At 38.2% G+C, this 22,657-nt stretch overlaps 1 protein-coding gene across 1 annotated transcript in view; it reads right to left on the reverse strand.

Moving 5' to 3' along the window:
• TBL1X (transducin (beta)-like 1X-linked) overlaps positions 1–22,657 on the reverse strand; it is a gene marked incomplete at its 5' end in the record, with an annotated part of 35,508 nt that overhangs the window by 6,479 nt on the left and 6,372 nt on the right. The window contains 7 exons of the mRNA XM_010079641.1: positions 5–79; positions 1,474–1,595; positions 5,762–5,822; positions 7,362–7,459; positions 7,563–7,626; positions 10,160–10,301; positions 18,845–18,977. Coding sequence (XP_010077943.1) covers positions 5–79; positions 1,474–1,595; positions 5,762–5,822; positions 7,362–7,459; positions 7,563–7,626; positions 10,160–10,301; positions 18,845–18,977 — 695 coding nt within the window. The remainder of the gene's footprint in view (positions 1–4; positions 80–1,473; positions 1,596–5,761; positions 5,823–7,361; positions 7,460–7,562; positions 7,627–10,159; positions 10,302–18,844; positions 18,978–22,657) is intronic.

The following is a 22,657-nucleotide window of genomic DNA, read 5'->3' on the forward strand; positions in this document are numbered from 1 at the left end:
TTACCTTTAACGTCATATCATCAGAGCAAGATGCTAGTAGCATGCCAGATGGGTCCCATTTGATTGCATTAACCTCATTCTGAAATAGAGAGTGATTTTATGAAGTAAATACTCCAGTTACATGCGTTGTGCCAGGCACCCGGGAGAGGGCACTCAGGGTCTATGCATGCAACAAGTTCAACTGCAGCCCTGGTTGCTTTATGGGTGAAAAAGCAGTGCTGCTTCCCTAACAGGCTATTTATGCGTCATTTACGAATGGTAACCATTTTGGGCTTGTGAACAACACACACAATCAGTCTTCTGATACATGTTCTGGCACAAAGTCTCTCATGCTCTCTCTTCATATGCGAGGATTTAAATAAACCCTCAAACCAGACAGGCTGATGATACAGCGTTAACTTCTTTTTAAAATTGAGATATTTCTTCAGTTAATATTCTGTAGATCTCAGATATACACATTTTCAACAGAAAATATTGAATTGAATATTTATAATTCTTAGTATTGCAGCTCTACAACAACGCTGGTGTCTCTAAAAAGAGGTGTATGTGTATGTGAAATCCGGGATGGAATACTGAATAATTTATAATGCAATCTTTCTAGTACTTTGCAATTAACTAAACCTAGTGTATCCCCTTGGCAATTGGTGAGTTTTCTGTGCTTCTTTGAGGGTCATACATATGGGGAAAAAAGCATTTCATAAAAAGGGAACGATTGTTTTTTAAAACCATAAATTGTCTCAGGGTCTCAGTGAAAATAATCTTGGAAAATTTTTAAATTTTGCTTTATCCATTTTACATGTTTCAGTCATAATTAAAAGGGACTGTACAGATATTTGAAGTAAAAATTTGGATCATGTGCAAAATGATTCATGTCATATAATCATAAAAAGCACCAGTCTGTTGGTAGAAATGTACAACCTGCCATGAAATATCAGTTTAATCTTAGTTTAACCAGAGACTAGATAGAGGTGTCCAAATGCACAATTTTTCCTCAGTAAATAGATAGCAAGTTCTGGAGGTTAGAAAAAAACCTAGCCTTTGATGGTCCTTAAATACCACCAGGAAAAGAGGTGGGAAATACATCTTAAATAGATCTTATTAGATTAAATTGATTCTAAAACTGAACAATGGCTGGAGGTAAATTGTTCTCTCCTTATTCATAGTTCTCATTTATTAAAGGAAATTAAGCCAGCGGAAACCAAAATCTTATTTATTAATGTGCCCTTAGTCTGCAGCTCATGCTACATATAAATAGTCTCACTGCTTAAGCTGCAGGTTTTGCCTCCTACGGTGATTTAGAACAGTTTATCCCCTCTCGCAGGCAGAGAGTCACTCTGAGGAATATGGTTTCAGGGAAGTAACAGGATATAACACCTTTGGTGTTAGAACACACTGTGCAAACACATCAGCCACCATCATCATAACATGCTGCTGTGACTTCTATCACTAAAACTCTGGACTTCTTAAACTTACTGTGTGTCCTTGAAAGGTTTTAACAGGACGATCACAGCCAAGTCTGCATACATGAATGCACATGTCAGTGCTGCAGGAGGCAAAAGTAGTGTTGTTCTGCCAGTCTACATCCAGAGCAGGAGCTGTGAAGTACAAACAATGGAAGGAACATCAGGGAACACAGCAAAGAAACAGCTATCCCAACTAATTTTCCTCCTGTCACCCAACTGGATCAAACGGACTAAAAGCTAGTTCTTGGCCTATCACCTGCAACCAGTTACAGGGATGACAGGGACAGCCTGAAGGACACAAATTATTTTTTTCTCTTGGAGTGGGTAATGTGGATGCTTTGCATGGAAACTACTTCTGAGAATCTTTTGGGTGAAGTTACCCAAAGAGGAGGCAAAACAGTCTGCCTCCACACTCCCCACTCCCAGCTGCACACTTCTCTTGTGCCATCTCTACCATTCATTCCTCTGTAAGGCAACTCACTGAAGAATCTGGAAGAAAACTAATCCAGAAAAAACATGGATAATTTCATCTGGGTTAGAAAAAGATGTTCCTGTGAATGCCAGACACAACACACAGGAGGGAGAAGAAGCAGATGGCCATCTTCCTTTGCATTAGCTGTATGCAAGCACTGATACAAACCTATCATCCTGCGCAGACACCTGGATTAGTAATAGCTATATCCAGTTTAATTTGGTTTGGGATTGATTTAAGATAGAGAATTGATCAAGCTGATCTGAAATGAGAGGAGGAATTTCTGTAGAGGATTTGGCATTAACTAGGATTTGGTACACAGATAACACAGGAACATCTAACTAGTGCCTGTATGCAACACACACACTTTGCAAAAAGTGTGGAAAAAAACAACAACAATTTACAGCATGTAGCTGCAGACTAAAAGCATGCAAGGGAGTAGGAGGCAACTCCTGACACACAGCTTGCTTGTGTTTCTATGGTTGCTGCTTCGTATTTTGCTCAGGAAAGAGTTTAGCTGCCCTCCAGAGGATGACATAAGACTTGCTAAAATATAGAAATCTTCATTCTCAGCACACTCCTGTGAGAAGCAAGTGTGTCAGAACGAGAGCAGCATATAGGAAGCGAAGTTGAATCTCTTTCTGGCAACAATACAATGGAAGTTTAGCATTTAATGAAACCAAGAAATGCCTTATTCAAATACATTCAGAGAAATACTTTTGTAATACAGAGGTGAAAAGATACCTGTGCTGCCAAGCCTATTATATTTATATATATTTTTCTTGTTATAATTTTTATGAACTGCAAAATGAGATTGAACCACATCATCTTCCAAATCATCAGGCAGCTCTCTAAATGACAATGGAGGACTGACATTGTTTCAAACACAAGTATTTTTTAGAATATTAATGAAAAAGCTCAATAATTTTTTGTGACAGGTAAGGAATTTCTCCATTACAGAAATATAAAGGATAATTGCATGAGTAAGGCAGATTACTTCCGAGATTTCCAATGAACACAGAAGGGGATCAGGAAACAGTGCAGGATTTTGTTTCTCTAACTGCCTGTTTGTCTTTGTTTTTACACTGCAAACTTTGTATTACTGTTTTGGAGTAAACAAAAATCTGTGTTCATTAATAGCAATATTCCTTCAGGGCTAATATCTAGTATGATATGCATGAGTTGAGAAGTAGTTTTCTGAGAGCTATTGACACCTAAAGCGATGGATTTGCATTGCAGCATAATTCGTGTTGATAATTAATACTGATTCATCTATTGGTGTATTTAATCATATGTTTGCTGGATAAGTAACTGTAGAAAATGGTCTGGAAAAAACAACTAAATGTGTTTTTTGATGCAAGTGATCGAATGGCCAAAGTGTCTCCAAAACAACAGGATACTAGGCAATTGCATAGAAACAATTAGAATGTCATCTAATAAAAGCAGCAACAAACCCTTGAGAAATACATGTAAAATAAATACTAACAAAAAATGTTACAATAATTATCAGTTAATTTAAGCTTTTTCTGATCAAATTTAGAATTAGAATCTTAGAAGTGGTGAGAGTTAAGCGTCTGCAAGGAGTGATTCAGAACACTTATACGTCTAAACCTGGGTCATACAAATTCTTCGTACAGTATCAATTAACCAATTTGTTCCTGCATGCATAGACATCAGTCCACCTCTATCAGTAGGTGTGAAAATTGGATTATTTCACTCAATTTTAAGAAATAAGCCTTATGAATACATATTTTGACCAAATGCCCTATGATGACTCATGGTTTTGCAAAGAATAATGAAAACCCTGGAAACTACTTATCCACATACTTTCATATTTTGAACATAAAAAGTTACATGGGAACATCAGTGATATAGAAGCTTAGACAAAGGAGTCTTCCTTATGTACTTAAAGATGACAGTTTTGACCATATGGGTGTAAACTAAACAAGCTGTTGTAAAGCAGCCAAGAGCAAAAAAATTATGTTATTCCCAGGCTAACTATCTCCAGACTTCAAACAAGTATGGAAACAAGCCTCACAAGTACGTATTACAGGAACTGTACTCTGTCTAGACTAGACTTTTAATTGTTAAAATGCCACCTTTAATCCTTGTGTAGGAAGGTTTTCAGATTCCAGATACGGAATGCTGTCAGTTTGTTCTGGTGAAAAAGTGACACAAGGAGGACAAGGTGAGGTCATACGGCTTAGGGGAGAACAAAGGCTCCAGCTGATTTTAAGGGGCTTTTTGTAGGACATATGCTTTTGGCCTATCAACAATTTCCTTAATAACTAACTCCTTTATTTCCCTAAGAAAACATATTTGAAATAATAATAATTAAAAAAATAGCCTCTCCACATCTCCACTTCAGTTGTGTCTTTTGGTCTGCAGGCAAACAGCATGCATAATAAGTTTTTGTTTTTTTTTAAATCTATTAATGCAGATGCACATTGGCATATTGCACTGGAAGACGTAGTTAGGTTTTCAACTTGCTAAAAGGGGAACGGAGTGCTATGTCCCTGAGCCACAGCATTGCTAAGACATGTCAGTGAACATGATTCTGAAGGGGCAACCAAATTCTGAATGTCTAACAACTTAGATCAATAGCTATGGATTAGAAGGCTTAAGAGTTTTGTTAACTACATCACAGTACAGTACAAAGTTTGCTTTTATGGAACAGTTACAAGAGAAAAATAAATGCCACAGTGAGAAAATCTGTCAGCAGACACTAACTCCTCCAAACTGACAGCTGAATTAATAAGTGAGAAGATGAGTGACAAAAATGCAGAGTATGGGTCTGCTGTATGCATGGACATACTTTTTGTCTTCTGTTGAATAACCAGTTCATTTGCTACTGCACATTACAAACATCTGTGCAAATGTGAGAATGAGAACAACTAGAAATTAAGTTGAAAAGCATATGCAAACTAATGTTTTAAAATGAGTAGTAAAATACATGGTTTTAAACACCATTAAGCCTGTGAAAGCCTGCTCTATTAAACAATTGATTACAGTGGCACACAGGAAGATGAACATTGCTCGCATTGGAATCTGGAATGTTTTGGTGGTTTTAAACACAGTTTGACTATGTCCCTTAAAAATACTTCATTGTGACAACTTATTGAGTTTGGATCGTGAATTCAGTCATCACCTTACAAGCCTGGTCTCAGGTGTACTCAAGAGTACGCCAATGATTGCCTGTTACTCAAGATTACTTAGCATCTGTGACATCTCCTGCCTTCTTGAAGCAGACGACACCTACAAATGACCATCCAAATAAGGTTTTGGTGCAGTGAGTCTTTGAAACTCAGCATTGGCAAATGACTTCTGATAATCAGAGAAAGCAAATCCTGAAGAACTTCAAGTCAAAATTAAAAGCTAAGAAATTCCTGAGGACCTTCATGCTTGCAGTGGTGAGTGCAAGCTGCATGAGACATCTGTCTGCTTCTGTCTCAAGTCAGCTTCATTGCAGCAGGAGCAGAAAGAGTGAAGGAGATCTCAGACACCTCCACCGAAGTGTCTCTTCATAAATCATCACTTGGTACTATTCAAGCACATAGATAATGACAGAAGCATTCAGATAGGTAGACACGGGTGGTGTACAAATCCTCTCCTAGAATCAGTTTGACTTTCAAAGCTGATTCTCACAGAACCCCATCTTTCTGAAAAAATAATAAATCCACAAGCCATGATACTCGTGATAGTTAAAGCACAAAAAAACTTGTTTCAAACTTTTCTCTGGCAGATAGGTTTTTACAGAAAGATAAATTACACTGACAAAATTAAAAACCACATTTCCTTTTACTAACAAGAGTTATGCAGAAATTACCTGAATGGAAAGGAAACTGCTGTTTGGCTTCTCCTGTGTGAGCATCCCAAATTATTGTTGTCTGCATCCGAAGGAAGGGGGGAAAAAAAGATTAGCAATTCAGCTCAGAGAAAACAGAGAGCACCCTCACTGAGGAGCAATTCTAAAATATGGACTGATAAAATTATTGACTGCAAGAAAGCCTTGTGTGCTGAACAGCTGAAAAAACAGAAATCATATCCAAATATTACAGAATAATAATCTAAGTGTAGATAAAGAAGGATCACCCCTACAGAGGAAGTAATATAACAACTAAGAATGGACATATTCTCTCTGAAAAATGATAGAAGACAGCACCACACATTTTTAATAAGCATTTTGTTACAGCTGTTTCAGTTATCTTCTTCAAAGAAGACTTTTTCTCCTTTTCAAAGATGTATGTTGAATTCTATTCCAAAACTACATGATACTACATTTCTAACAATTAAACTGCCAAGTGAAATGTTTACCTAGGAGCAGAGTGCATATCACTTCTTGCCACCGTGGTGGGACAGACTAAAGCGTAATTTGCTTACTACAGGTTTAATCCATACTTTTACCACACATAAGCAACTCCCCTGTAGAGCTCAATAAGACCTTCTGAGTGAGCTGTCAATTTATTGGGAGCATATGTTTCCAGAAAATAAATTTAAAATGCCTCATCTTGCAGATAATGGATCATCAAAAGAATCGCTGCCATTATTGGGAACTTAGGTTTGCCAGAATAATGGAACTACCATTGGGAGACAAGTGTAGCTGAATATAAGAAAGGAATAAAACTAAGCTTCCACTTTCACAAGTATGTGAAAATATAAGGATTCATCTAGCCTACAAATTAGATGTACAAACCTGAGCTAGCTTCCCTAGATTTCCTTTGACAGTTGCTGGAGAGAAGCACTGTCAGTGCATCTCACTGTAACACGGGCCATGCAACCCACCACTTGGAAGTGCCATTTTTTTCTCCAAATTTTATAAAGGAAGCCAAAGATGACATACACATCTAATTTTTAGACATTGAAAGTTAGGCAAGATGAATGCTGTGTACTTTAGAGTTTCAGTTTTAATGGATTTGTGCTCATCATCAACAGTCATCTGTTCATTTTAATCTCTTGCATGCACTCAGCTGCAACTACCATGTTTTGCTTGATTTTGAGTTCAGAGCTACCATTTTTTTTGCATGTTTGCATAGGAAGGTATATATATTATTCAAATACAAGTGTTTCAATAATGAGATGAGCTAAAAGGTCAAGTGTCTTAAAGATCACTTCCTTCGTGGAAATAGTTGATAAAACCATAAACATAAGTAGTGGAAGCAGTTCCTTCCTTAACTGAGACACATTTAAGATACAATTTTAAACAAGGGGCCAGTGGAGTTGGTTTTTTCAAGTAAAATCTTATACATAAAAATAGTACACATTTATGCAGACTCAGAATGTAATCAACACATACTAAAACATATTAAAGCAAAGTAAACCCTCCAGGACGCCTGGAGGAGAAGAAAATAATCTTATAGAATTCAGCAGCACACGCTCACTGAGTCAGCACATTTATGTGTTACAATGACGTATTTTTTAAAACTCACTTTATCAACACCAGCACTTAAAATGTAATTCCCCTTTTTGTTCCACTTCAGGGCAAATATTGGACCTTTATGTTGACCTAAGGTGCTTGCAAGGTTACCTGGAATAAAGAAAAGGTTAGTATTACAATGTGTTTACAAATTAGCCAAATTACAGTTCACTGCTGTTTGATGCTTAAGAACAATAAATGTTGTTTGACTTACCATCTTCTGTCCATATTCTTGCAAAACCATCATATGAGCCTGTAGCCAATAGTGTTCCATCACTCTGTTGGGATATATATAAAAGGAAAAGGTCAATACTAGATGAAATCTGCTTCAACAAAATTTTCTTTTCTTTTTTGTTTTAAGGTTTGTGCATTGTGATTTATGGGAAATCTGAGTCCATACAGTGAGACAGATTATACCATGATTTAAACTAAAGGTTAGTACTGCAGACAGCAAAGAGGAAATAAAACCCTTTAATATACTGCAAAATACTGGACGACACCATCAGGTAAGAGTAATTTAATCAAAAGGATTAGAAAAAGAAAACAAGATATAACAAATTCTATGGGATTCTTCCAGATAACAAACACATACTACTTCTTAGACATAAAGAGCCTACAAAATGTCAACAGATCATCTAAATCCTGACTAAATCCCCATTCACTGAAATTCAGGCACCTATGCTTGAAAGGACCAAAGCACCTAAGCCGCCTACACTCATGGTTAACACCTCGAATGCTATCTACCACAAAGCAGATGTGTCCTCCTTGTCTAAACAGACTCCCATGTATGCTCAGAGGCACAGTACCATGATGCCTAAGAAAAGCTGGATTCATGGGTCCCAATTAGGAGAAAAAATGTGTGGGAATTGTAATCAGCAAATGAAGTGTATTAGGAACATTTCCTTACATTAAGTACTAGCACAATACAAGTGAAGTATCACAGTGATCAATGAAGTCTGGAAAGGTAAGGAACTACTACAGGAAATATTAGAGGATGCCCTATATGTTTTGGACGACTTTTCTCGTAACTGTTCTGCACCTTTGCATGTTTTTCTCTTTCAATTGCTCTTTCAAAAAAACCTCAATTCAGTTTTTCCTTATGATTTTTCTTCACTGTGATATCCACAGGAAAAAAGTAATGAACATTCTTGGGTTTTATCTTTTTTTGCTTTGTTAACCTACCTCTGCTTTCTGTACTATTCACTTGTGTCAAATATAACATACATAGGGGAAGCTGATTTGTTCAGTGGCCTTATCTTTTACTTTTGTGAAGCACCTAGCTCACCTGAAGGACAACAATATTGCAGCAAAGATTAACTGAATCTTGGTCTCTGGATAGCAACTAACTGCTAAGAATCCTTTTCAGTATTTAATTTTTAATCTGATTTCCTACAAAAACAAGACTAATATGATCACTCTGCCTGTACTAATATCAGCAAAACAGACAGAATGCAAGCGATCCCAAATTAATTAAGGTTTCTGAAAGGTCTTGTAAGTTGTTCTTACAATGCTCGGTGGCAGAAAGGAGACATAAAGCAGCCTTAAAGCTGCCCAAACACACTGCCCAGACACGGGTTTCTTAACAATACCTGTTCCATCTGCTCACTTCAGTCTTCTCTGTGCAGCACCCTATTATCTAAGATGGGAGGTTTTGCAGCATGAAAGTATAAAAGGGATCAGGCAAGACAGTCCCACCTAGAGGGTGGGTAGGTAAAGACAGTGACTACGCATGCTCCTACCAAAACAAAGATTATGATGTGAGCATGTTTGCATTGGGTTTGGCTGACATGGAGTTAATTTCCCCCCCAGCAGCCCTCATAGTGCTGTGTGTTGCACCGGTAGCTAGAAAGGTGTTGATAACACACCAGTGTTTTGGCTACTGCTTAGCAGTGCTCACACAGCATCAAGGTTGTCTCCCCAACACCCACCCCTCCAGTAGGCTCAGGGCCCCAGGCGTGGGTAGGATCCTGGGAGGGGACACAGCCAGGACAGCTGACCCAAACTGACCAAGGGGATATTCCACACCATATGATATCATCTCAGCAAGAAAAGCTAAGGGATTAAAGGAGGAGGACACGAGGCATTTGTTGTTATCACATCTATCTCCCGAAGCAACCGCTACACGTATTGAAGCCCTACTTCCTGGGAAGTGGCTGGATATCACTTACTGATGGGAAGGAGAGAATAACACCTTTGTTTTCTTTTGCTTATGCACATGGCCTTGGCTTTTCTTGCTTTATTAAACTGCTTTTATCTTGACCCATGAGTTTTTTCATCTTATTTTCTTCCTCCTTGTTCTGCTGAGGAGGGGAGTGATAGAGCGGCCTGGCGGGCACCTGGCGCCAAGCCAAGGTCAACCCACCACAGTGCTTTGCTATGCACAGTGTAATTTAAATGAGAGGGACTTGATAGTCCAACCTCAGAAAAAGCGCCGCCGGTGCTCATTATCTCCTCACAGGCCAAAATAAAGCACCTATGAGATGCAAATACATTATTACTCAGGCTTCATTACTACATACATTGCTTGTTTAATCTTCATTCTTAAAGTTAGCAAAGTTTATATTTACCCATGCTCCTAAAACAGAGATATAAATACATCATTATTATGCTCGAAGATGGCAACAGTGCTGGAAAATTACAGCATATAGGTGAAAGTTCAGTCTATTAGAAGTATTTGAAACAAGAGGTCAGTAGGTTAGGACAGAGCTTCTGGTCACCTCAGATATAAAAGATATGGAGCAGCAGCTGTAATTGCCTCTGAATTAAATTTAGACAGTTAAAAACCATACACAGTCTTAGAAGTTAGCTTACATTCCAGTCCAGTGAAGTCACATCCTTATTGCTAGGGACATCGTGTCCTCCTTCTCTTATGCAGTGCCTCAAAACTAGTTGAGTGGAACCGCTGTTGCTGTTTTCATTGAGATTCCATATTCTGGCCGTTGAATCTCCGGATCTATAAAAGCAATCGTGGAGAGATGAAAACTCCTTTCGGTGCTGACACAGCAAACAAAGTAAAACCTCTATTTCTGTTTTAACTGAGAATATCACAGTCTTTAAAATACATTTTTTTTCCAATTCTGCCCTTCCTGCACTCCTTATACTTTTTAAAAAATGCTAACACATATTTAAATTATCCATATCATCTGAATTCACATAATCATTTGCTTTATTCAGCTTTTACCTGAAAGACAGGTCCTTGCTCTCTACGTTTTGTACTTGATTCATGAAGCAGAAATCACCATAACTGAGATAGTCTCAGGGAACTCAACACTACAAACATAACACTATGGAGATCCAAATAAGGACAGAAACACAAAGGCTGTGCCCACATGCCTCCCATAAAAAGTGTGCACAGTCCCATTAGCTCCCAATGGCTCGGCAAGTCCCTGGTGTTCCCCTGGAGCTGTAGCAGGCTCTGAACATGGTGCAGCAGGTCCGGCAAGGTCACCTTTGGCAGCAGCCTCGGGGAATGGAACCGCCAGTAGTGTGACAAAGGTGCTGCGGTGCTGGCTCCCTGGTCCTGCTCAGGTTCCTCTGACAACTACTGCAGGAACAGGAGGTGAACTTAAGGCTGCCTTTAATTTGGCCACGGCCCTTTCATAAGGTACTTCTGTTCAGGACAGACCAGAACACAGCCTTTGACAGAAGCTGTTTCCAAAACAGCCTCTCAGCATTAAATCAAGCCACAGAATCTAAAGATTAGGAAAGTAGAAAGGTAATTTAAATTCATTTTGTCTTGTCTATAGTGTCCTTTGCTGTCTGTAGCTTGGCTGCTTAGCTCACATTGTCCAAAAAAGTGTCAAAGTAACTACTGCCATGAAAGAGTATTCTTTCTTGGTGAGAGACAGCCAGCAAGAGAGAGACTGCACCAGGATTTTAATCTATTTTATAGACCGAATATTTTCTAGGGAGATGTACACTGATTTTGCCCAGAAGTTGTAAGGAGGAAGTGAAGAGTTTATCTTAATCTGCTCATAAAAATATATATTTATTTTCACTTTGTATAATCTTTCTTCCAATAAAAAATGTATCTAAGGTCAGAAATCAATTTGCAATGGGGTGGAAGAAATTACGCTTTCTAACTTATTGGGATGTCTCTCTCTTCTCCCTTCCCCCAGCTTTTTGTTTAAATAATCAATAACAACAACCAAAACAATCAAAGTACCCTGGATTGCTTGTTTTCTCCAGAGGGCAATTTTCATTTACATGCAGTAAGTAGAATCTTGAAGGGGAATTAGAATCTCTCTTAAATTTCCAAGAATTCATATAGGCAAGATGAAATTTCTGTGTTGTATACCTGATGTATTAGCTTTTCCTTTTTTTTTAAAGTAATGTAAAACCTCCTTTCCTACACACTAACAAGGAGAAAAAGTCTTTCTTCAAAGACTAAAAGCCCGAGATCCATTTTTGCTTTGATAAGCCACATTTTACTGAAAAGGACATCCATCACAAGGGAATATTAAATTTTCTTCTGGTCTACTAATAAAACTTTTCAATTATTTATACTAAAAGAACTGGGTAAATTTTAAACATCTCACATGTCTTCAAGTGCAAATATTAACCAATCAAGTATCAAACTTGATTGATCTTTGTGTATTATTTTACCCATAATTTAGTCCAATTTTACATGAACAACAGTTCAACTGTAAAACCAAAAACCTCTCTGCCTGTATCAGTGGCTCTGAGCTCTGCCAGGTCATGGCACTCCTGGGGCATGTGCTCCCATCTCCTCTTAACCCTTTATGTCAAGCTGAGATGCAATGGCTGGCCAGGGCTTTGCCAGTCTAACCACAAGCTACTGCTGTACAGCCATTCTTTAATTTTTGGCACAAATCTTTCACTTCCATGATTAAGAAATAATTTGAATCAGAATAATTTTTGCCACCATACAGAGCTGTGGCTGTAATATAACGCCTTATTTCTTCAGAGGTCTGGAAAACTGAACAGCAATTTTGCACATGCTGGCTAGAAAATTAATGAAGTTAATCACAAGGCTCAAAAGTTGAGGAACATTTTTAGTTGTGATAACTGACAATAATGGGAACATAAGTACTTCATAGGCTTGGCTTACTGGTTAACACGTTAAGTAGGAAATGCCTTCAGCACTGGCTTCTCCCCTATATAGGACTCCAGGCCAGTCCTGCCCTCATTGTAATAATCCAGTTTGTTATTGGACCCTGTGAATAAAGCACTCAGCCACTTGGCTATCAAACACAATATCCTATTTGCTAGTTCTAAAAGGGTTATGTTTTGTTTTTCAATAGTTTTATTTAGCCTAGTTCCTGACGATGCTTGGGCAATCTTATTTTCCAGTATTTTAATTTTGTTTTTCCATTTTCTTCTTCCTAAGGCTACATAAGCTATTATGTGTCCCTACAGAGAGGCTTTATGAGCCTAGCAGTGTGTGGCAGGGGTATTTGTGTGTCTTCCCTTTTGCTGCTGAGAAAAAAAAAAAGAGTAGTCTCTGCTCTGGAAAGTATTCTGATTTCTGTTGAATGATTCAGTGAACCTTGCCTTATTAGAGGATCACAGTTCAAGCACAATTCAGAAATGTATTTAATCTCCTTAGCCCACAGAAGCATTTCTATCTGCATGATAAAGCAGCTCATTCCAACGAGCAAGTCATGAACACTTGAGTAATAGGCATACTGTTCTGCACTACGGTAGACTACTGCCAAATTTTAGGAAGCCTTAGTTCTGAAAGGATTTTATTGCATGCTCTCCAGTCCTAGTATAATAATGAATCAACGTGGACAAATATGTCACAAATAAAATTCTGCAAACATAAAATCCCCATTCCGTAACTGTCAGCAGAAAGGTTAAAACAGCTGCAGTTGGGTAAAGAAATTTTCAAGATGGTTGTTGAACCTTGGTATTTCTTATTTTCAGCTGTAAGTCTTATTATCACTGTTATTTTGATATGGAATACTGCTAATGTGTATTTAACACTTCTGGCTCAAACAGGTTTAACTTTTTATTATTTTATTTTAAAAGAGATTATTAAAAGCATAAAGGGAAGGAAACACCTCCTCATAATTTATATACTTTTTTTTAATAAAGCAGGTCTCTTAAAGTAAGGGTTTACGTTTCCTAGATAGTCAGTAGAGGGAAGTGCCTCGGAGGTATCCAGAGGGAGAAGTCTGTCCCACTGATTTTACAACATTGCTCCCTGCCTCAGGTTATTCAAATACACCTCACCTAACAGCTGACCACTTTGCATTAATGGATTTGCGCACATGAGGGAACTGGCCCCAATAAAGTCACCTGCTAATGAATAAGCACTTACAGTCAGCCGAATTAACACCTGGTACTGTCTGGGGAGGTGAAATCAACCCCTTCAACCTGGTAATTCAAAAGGATTATTCGGAAAGGTAATTCACAATGGACCCTAAACCATGGATACGAGGAATACAGTAACTCAGAGCACTATATAAAACCCAGAGATGATGACAGAAGATGGCCTAGAAACATCCCTTCCTGCTTCTGAGAGACACAGCCGTAACTGAAAGATCTCAGACAACAGCTTTTATGACTAATTATTTGGCTGACTAGGGAAAGCGAAGGTGCACGGAGCACTCAGCAACGCACAGAGTTCCCCTGTGTGAAAGAGGCTGGTCTAAATCAGCAAAGATAAGCAAAACAACCTACTGTTGGGTTTTGTGAATGAGGCCAGGTCCCTCTGCTAGAGTCACAGCTATGAGAATTACTTGAAGGGCATGGCTGGATGTAACAGAACAGAGAACACCCTTGGAAGCAGCAGCTGAACATGCAGACAGAGCATCCTAATTCAGCTGGCAAAGGTTTTGGACTTGAAGGCTCTATCAGCCTTGACATTCATGGGTATACTTTCATACTGGGAAATTCAAGCACGTTCAGGACCATTTTGGGTCACTGGACCATGATCACCTACGCTAGCAAACTGATAGGTTATTCCCTGGCCAGATTCTGGCCTGTTTTAATTAGCACTCTTGCTCAGGGCCCTGATGTTCTCTCTGAGTAACTCCTGGGCATGGCTTGGTGGTTACAACAGTCCAGAGGCAATTCTCAATGTGCAGTTTGTTTGGCAGCCAGGACAGTTTGCTAGCACAGACACCAGCCATTCTGTGCCAGTTGGCCTCAGTGCCTAGGAATATTCCCAGGCATGGTTAGTTTACTAATGTGGACGTAGCTGTAATGGGTTTCTGCATTACTCAGGGAACATAACCATCTGTAATAATTTACATGTGTCATAAAATTAAAACTTAGACATTGAAAGTTATCTCATGGAAGAAATCAGTCTTTGAAGAGGAAAACAATTGGATTTTAAGAGCAAAACTGGAATTATGGCTGGGAATGGCCAAATCTTCACACTTGGCCAAGCACCTACATTTTTTCTTAACCTGTCCAAAACAATACATGCAATTATTTCTTTTGGAATGTTGATTTCCTTCATAAAGGGCAATTAATCCTCTTACATGGCTGTATGTATGCACTTCACTGTACTATTATAATGCTTCTGTTCATAACATCTAAACACTCTTCTCATAAGCATCTGGTGACAGTTATGCCTTTGATAGCCTTTGCTGCTACCTCTAGTCTCCCTCATCCTCCACTTCAAGGGTTATGGGTGTGGTGGAGGAGGAAGAGCAGCTGCAGAATATATTTCTTTGGCTGTTGGAGAAATTCCTGTCTCCACTGTTTATTGTGTTTTTTAAATAGCCCATTGCAAAGTCCAGAGAGTATATATACCTGTGCTAGACTTCACACCCTAGAAAGTCATTGCAATTGAGTAGATGGGACATTAAATATCAAAGTCCTTTTCTATCAGTGGAATACTCACTATATCTGGAAACCAATGCTCTAGTTTTGGGTAATTCATTCTGCAAACAAATCCCCTTACACTGCTTGCTTCAGATTAGGTTGTGAACCTGCATTATTCTTTTAGTGTCTGAAGATTACATTAGGTTGCTGTCTAAACTGCTGCTAATTGTCAGGAAAATGTATTGCTTGTATAACAAGGCTTGACGAAAATACTTTGCCACAAATTGAGATTTGATTGTGCAAAAACTGTATAAAGTGAACAAATGTGTTATTTTCCTTATTTAATAGTTAGGTTTTGATATGTATTTTTTAAAAACACAACAGATGGGTACAATCAGGCAGACGGGAAAACAGAAGAAAACTACGGACTGGGCAGCACAATATGGCTATTACAGAATCTAACAATTTGGTGTTTGCAGATCAGATGAACTGCAGTTATCTTTTTATTGAAGCATTACTTTGTAAAGGACAAACAATTCCAGTATATATATGTTTTGGGGAATTTATCCCCCTTGTTTAATTGGTGCCGTAATACATAGTTTACCTATAGATGATAGCTTGCATTATTATTATACCAGACATCTCAAACATTTCTTTGTGCAATGGCATAATCAGACAATCAGCTCTCTCCCTTCAGTTTCTTTTTTTTTTCTGTGCATTCTATGCCATTTCAGTCATGTAAGCTTCATCAGGCACTCAGTGGTGCATTACCTGAAGGCTAACTGCATCACATATTTTGTTTCTTATGAGCAGGCTAAAATCCGATCAAGATGCACATGAATCTAAATTATTTGCATTTTCATTGCATTGCCATTAGTCTGCATGAGACACAGCACCCAACTGTACTTTCTAGCCATGCCTGTATTTATGTGCTTCCAAAATCAGTAGCAAAGCTTATAAATAATGACCTATTACACTGAAGGGTAAACCTTAACTGAAGGGATTGTGAAAGGTTACTCCTCTATCTTGGACATCTGATTAATGGTTCTGATCATCATCCTCCAGGTCTACCTAAAGCAGTATAAGATATTACTCTCCCAGGGATCCAACTACCAGTGCTTAGCACCCTGCAGCAAAATTAAACACCCACTGGTTCCTCAGTCACTGCAGTACATACTCTGGTTTATTAAATGGTCCACAGTTTGAACTACGCACGTGAGGACTGTGGACCACAGATCCTAGAGAAGCAGTCTAGTATGGCAAGCACTGGCAGAGAGGCGAGTCAGACACTGGGAAGCAGTTACCAATGCTAAAGCCAACAGATGAGGTCTCAGAACCTATACTTAGGAATCTTAACTCCCTTTGTAACGAGTTGAGAGATGTAGGTACCTGCAGAGGGACCAGGGCACTTGAGTAGATGCCTGATTTCAGCTGTGCAGATATTCTCCAGAATAAAGCAGCATTCTCCACTTCATCTCAGGCGCCACCAGGTGTCCCTAAAGAATAATTCTGTATGGTATCCTTTCTCCCCACCCATTCTCCTTTAGATAATAATGTGGGTGTGCCAACTGATCACCTGAAGACTGTTCTCTATGCAATTCAAATAAATACCATAATGGATAAGTTTACTATTAAACAGTATCTTGTTTAGGGTGATAGGGCTAGTGGACATCTATTGTACCAACAAATACAGTCCCTTAATTTGAATGATCCTAAACAAAGTACTTGCGAGCTGTTGATCTCAAGACAGACCATGAAATTCTAATTAAGTTTGCCCCCACTATGGGAAAGCTCTTACAGATTTTATGAAACCTTCTCTAGACTTTCATCTTTAATAAGAAACAATCATGAAAACAATTTAATGAGGTTAACTGAATTCTTCTTAGTTTTTAAGGTTTTCTTCACTATTAGGTCATGATTGAACATTTAAGGGTAGTCAAGGCATTAAGGCATTCAGGCATACAAGGAGAAGTTAGAGGATTAGAAGAGGAACATGTTTGTTCAGTATCATTTGACGTTGATTTACAAACTGTTACGTAGGCAGTAACATTTTACAAACATCACAGATTCTTTGTCTTCTCTTGATTCCTTTTTTTCCCTTGAAAACATCCTCTCAGATTTGGGCCAGGACGATTAAGGAATATCATATGCTACAGTTCTTATACATTTTTCAATCCTAATTTTTATTTATTTATACATTAAATAAATATCTTCTAATGGGTCACTCAACTGTATGCTGGGAAGAGGACAATGTGCATGAAGTAACAGTTTTATGCTTGGCTATTTTAACCGGTGACTGATCTTAACGATCAGGACTTCCCTTCTTAATGATAATAATTTGCTAGCGATAAGTAATACTGACAAGCAATATTGCCTGAGACACTAGAAAACTCTGTTGGCAGAGGAATACAGCTAGCAGAAAATACAGCAAATGCATGGCATAGGAGCATGGCTGCTATTACTGCTCTTGTCTATACCAAGGCATCACCCAGGGACCCTATCACAAACCAGAAGACCCACTGAGCCCGAAGAAAAAAGAGCTGAATACCAAAATTTTTCATCGAAAAACCCTACATGCAGCTTTTGTAAATTCCACTGCTATACTCATTTAAAAGGAATAAATGAAGATACCCAGTGCTACTGATGCTAATAGTAATACCAGGTCTGGGCATTCCAGAAACAAAACATATTCAGAAAGAATATGTTTTCTAAAAGTTTTGTCTGAAATTGTTCTTTTTAGAGATATAAATATCTCTATTTATCCAACTCAATATTTATTTCTGCTAATGACTTTTATTTTTCCTATTTATTCTGTCACATTTGCACTTCCCTTGTTTTCATGTATTAAGTCAACAAAGATCTCATCTGTTCTGATGATCATGCAAAAAGTTGGAAATAAAATAAGGACTTTCCTCTTTCTTGTAATAAATGTGTTCATACTGTCAGGTAACTTTAAGTGATAAAGACCCACTTCTCTAGCTTCTATCAGCTTTCATCCACATTCATAGTTAGACACCTTAAATTTAGCCTTCATTTTAAGGTTTAAGCATGAACAAACATAGATTCCAACAGTGTCTGTATAGAGCTCTTGGGGTATGTTTACATTAGCATTTTTGTTTGGATCAAAAGTGCTTTTTGTAAGTCAATCTCCTCACTGTCTCACTTACCACGCTTTGGTTGTCATTGCTGAGCATTCCCAGAGAACACAAACTAGACTCCTTTTCAATGACAATAACCAAAACATGCCCTCATGATCAGCTCATCGCACAAAACTAGGTCCAGGTGACATAAGGTCCTCACACAATAGTTTTGCTTTACAGATCTACTCCTGTTTGTGCTGCATCATGCCAAGGCAGCCACAGACAAAGAAAACTCTGTTTTAGAGTCTCCATGCTTTTGAAAAGAAAACTTGGTCACCAAAGACTTTCTGAGACCCTGATGTGAACCATTAACTAAGAAAAATAGGAGTAGATTATGAATACTCAGAATTGCCCATAGTTACTTTAAAAACCTTTTTTAAAAAAAACTGTGTGTATTTAGGGCCACAGAGCGCACATCTTAAACCTGCAAATGCTTCATATTGTGTGTCACCTTATAATTACTTAACTCCTACATAAGTACAGTACTGCTGAAAAAACAGTTACAGGCTGAAAATACAGTGAAGAGAATACTTGTCCATCTCTGGTATATACTCGCAAGTCCTTGCATCTCTAAATATACTCTAATTGCAGCACATGGTTTCAGTCATGGTCTTACCCAGATGCTAGCAGGTCACTGACAGGGTTCCAGGCACAGATGAACACCTCTGATTCATGGCCCCGAAGGACTGTTGCTTTGTTAGGAGGAATTTCAACATCCCCATCAATTTCCATTGGCTTTGAATGATTATCTGTAAGGAAATATATCAGAATAAATAGTTTGCAACATGCTGTTAGGTCTGCTTTAAAAACAAACTGGCTACCCATGGCCCAAAGCTTACAGCAATGTATACTCCATAAATAATATTCTGTGTTGTATCACGGACCATATTGCTCTCTTTTCTTCCCTATGATGATTCAAATTTATGACATTTCCTCAAAATGTAGACCTTTCCAAAATATTTTGTGCAAATGCATGTGGCTCTTCTTCAAAAAATAGTTAGCATTTCTTTCACTACAGTTTTTTTTTTGAAGCTGTCTTCATTAAAGGTGACTTACAGATTTATTAAAATAGCAGATTGCCTCAGCTTTACACTGTTCTTTTAAGGAACTAACATACAGCACATACATTTTCTTAACACAGTGTCCTGCAAGTAATACGTGTGCTACTCACAGATGAAGAATATAACGAGTAAGGGCCTCATCTCCTGAGCACGGCAGGGAAATGGTGAGTGATCACCTTCTCAAGGATATCATAATATAAGCAAAGGTACCAACTGAGGCATAGATATACTTAAGCTGCATACTATAATTCTGGGGTTCTTCAGATTGCAGCCTAAGTAACTTTGTTTTTCATAAAGCTCTTTTATTTCCTTAAGGGAAAAAAAGCCACTTTAAAATTATTAACTTCTTTTAGTGTCAGCAGTTCATTCCAATTTGCATCACAATGTTTTCACTCCAGATTTTCATTGCTTCAGTATAATTTTTCCTCAATTCAGCTCAAACTACATTTCCTGACAGCAACACAAGGTTGTCATCCTCTGTGAATAAGAGACCAATCAAGGACAGGTAACACACTGAAATAGCAGACAGCAGATGTTGCACACAGAAGCGTGGCCCATTTCACAGAAAGACCATCCAAGAGCGGATAGCTGGCAGGCTGGGGGAGACAGCCTTGTGTTACCTAATTGATGCCTTTCCCAGCTGATCTGCTTTGATTGATCAAAATCAAGGTGTGCACTCTGGGTTAGGTGTTTTAGTTAGTCGTTCTTTAATAACATACAGAGATCATAGGTTCTCAAGTGGAATAATTATGCTCCTTTATTGCCGCATGTTTATGGCATTTAAAATCAGCCATCTGTCCTGATACTCAGGCTCTGCAAACGATGATGTTGCACAACTGCCATGGGAAGGAAAATCTCCAGATTTCTACCCTAACCCAGGCTTTCAAATACCCCATTTTCTCTGCCTAATTTATGCTGAGTCACACAAGTGGCACTTCTCATTACATATTTGGTCAGGTACCCTATTAAGTATGTCTGTGCCATATGTCTACGCCACAGATGGAATGGAATGGAATTGAAGTGTAATTCAATGAGTTGGATGGCACTGAGTATCAAAATCAGAAAACAACTAAGAGTAATTTCACAGCTCACATTTTTAATTCAAAATATCTGTATTTTTAACTACATTTATTATCTGTGGACTTGTTGCATAAAACTAAACAAACTACAAATATCTATTTGCAAAATCTCCACCTATGCTGAGTCCCTGTGGTAAGGCATTGTCCTTGATAATTCCCTATGTGTATAACTACTAAAATTACTACTGTCAAGATATACTAGTACTTGAGATTTAGCCTGGCACTAGCAGCTGGGAACTTTGATACGGTATTCTGAGCAATCAGGGCAATGAAGAACAAAGCACTATTAAAACCCACCAGAAGATATGAGTCTAGAACTTGCAATCCTCTATTTCTCAGCACAGCACACAATCACCAGGTTTAAAGCATATTTTCATGAGAAAAACAGCATCATGTAATGGATATGCAATCATCTGTGTCCTGTTCACAGCGTGAGTGAGAAGCTGGGGATAAATCAAGGAGATCTTTCAAGTGTCTTAATTTGAAAAATTTAAATGAGATGCTACTCTTACCACATATGATCCTATTGTTACCTGCCTGGCTCTAAAGGCAGAGCTGCTTTTCACTCTTGAATAAAAACAAATGACAGCTTGGAAGCAGCATTACTCTGAAGTTCCAGAGTCATGAGGTGCTATCAGCACAAGGCCACCTGATACTTAGAAATATTTTTCATTTGTACATGGCCAGATGGAGGAAACTAGATACACACTTTGAATGTTATTAACTGCTGCGAAAAAAACCACAAACAGTCATGCTGGGAAAAAGAAATCTTGGTTGGCTGATACCTTCATTAGTACATGTGAGACTGTCTGGCCTCTGGGAGCAATGAAATACCCGCAGGATTATTTTCTGCTGTCTTTTAGTAATGATTTGCACAATCCAGGTTTGGTGGTTCAGGAGAAAGGGAGGGAAAGATGAGGAGTCTTTCAGAAATTGTTTGCAGAAGTTTACATTATATGTGTTTTCTTCCTGTTTTCATCACTAGCCAAGAACATTGATGTTTAGAGTGTTACTGTTAAGCACAAAACATAAAATGCTTCATTGGACAAACAGGACAGTTCATGCTTCTGCAGTACTGCTTCAGGCTCTTCTCTGATTCAGATAGACACTATCAATCTAAAGCGGATATGACTATGATAACAACAAAAAGCTGCAGGAACCCCTGAGCATAAGATGGCACCCTTGTAAGAGTGCCGAGTTCTTTACACAGCATGAGCCCTTGTGAGCCCTGGTCTCACCCGAAAATTTGGCTTTCCTATGGATGCATCTACAATCTGTGTGTAAAAAAAAGATGGAGTGACCACCAAGAATAGGCTTTTTTTTTTGAAGTATCTTCAGAGCAGAAAGCTCTCAGTTAAGACCTCATTTGCACTAGGAATGCCTGGGGCGGGGGGGTGCGTCTCTGAAAGAGAGGATAGTTCTACCAAGTGCAACAGACCCTCATCGGTGAACAACTTAAGTCTCCAGGTCACATAGCATAGGACTCTGCCCAAAAGTTAACACAAACCATCTTGTAAAGGCTAGAGAATCCTTGATTAAGTCTATGCTATATTCTTTTTTTTTTTCCCTCAAAGATATTTGAAACACCAAATCACTGGAAATTAAAGGTCATATTCCCCCAAACTATTGAGTTTTTAAAAAAAATACATAATTCTAACATACCAGTCAGCAATACTAACTCTCTATTTTGTCCAAATTAAAAAAGATAGATTTTTAAGATCTTACCAGTACTAACCCTCTCTTTTTTCAGGAAAAGTGTTTTTCACCGTTTTTTTTACCCAAATCTTTGACACGTCCTTCACTGAAGTTGCTCTTTACACCTAAAGTTATAATAAAGGAACTGGGCTCAGTCTTTTTTCCAGAGCTTTATTTTTCTTAAACCTGAGCCAATCTTTGCAAATATAATGAAACAAATGACACTAAAAATATTTGAGCTGGAAAACAATCCAAAGTTTGGCTCCGTTTCTACATGCCAATTTTTTTTTTTTTGGACTAATTTTTAAAGTGACTCTAAGCTGAAAACATTACTCAGGAAGCAAGAGAAGGCAGTGGTTTTATTTACTTAGTAGTTGAATCTCCACCTCAAACCATTGTTATTGTTAGATTTTTTCCTGTCTCTTCCCTTTCTTAAATCAAATCATTCTATCATATCACATTGATAACACCACATACAAAACCAGATCATATTCTATTAAATATATCGACACCTTTTTTGGAAGACTTATAGTGTCAGGGAGAACTCTATGTCAGAATAAACGCAAACTAGGTAACTTCTCAAAGACATCTCTT

This window comes from Pterocles gutturalis, unplaced genomic scaffold, assembly GCF_000699245.1.
Source record: "Pterocles gutturalis isolate BGI_N339 unplaced genomic scaffold, ASM69924v1 scaffold8611, whole genome shotgun sequence".
NCBI classification, from domain to species: Eukaryota; Metazoa; Chordata; class Aves; order Pterocliformes; family Pteroclidae; genus Pterocles; species Pterocles gutturalis.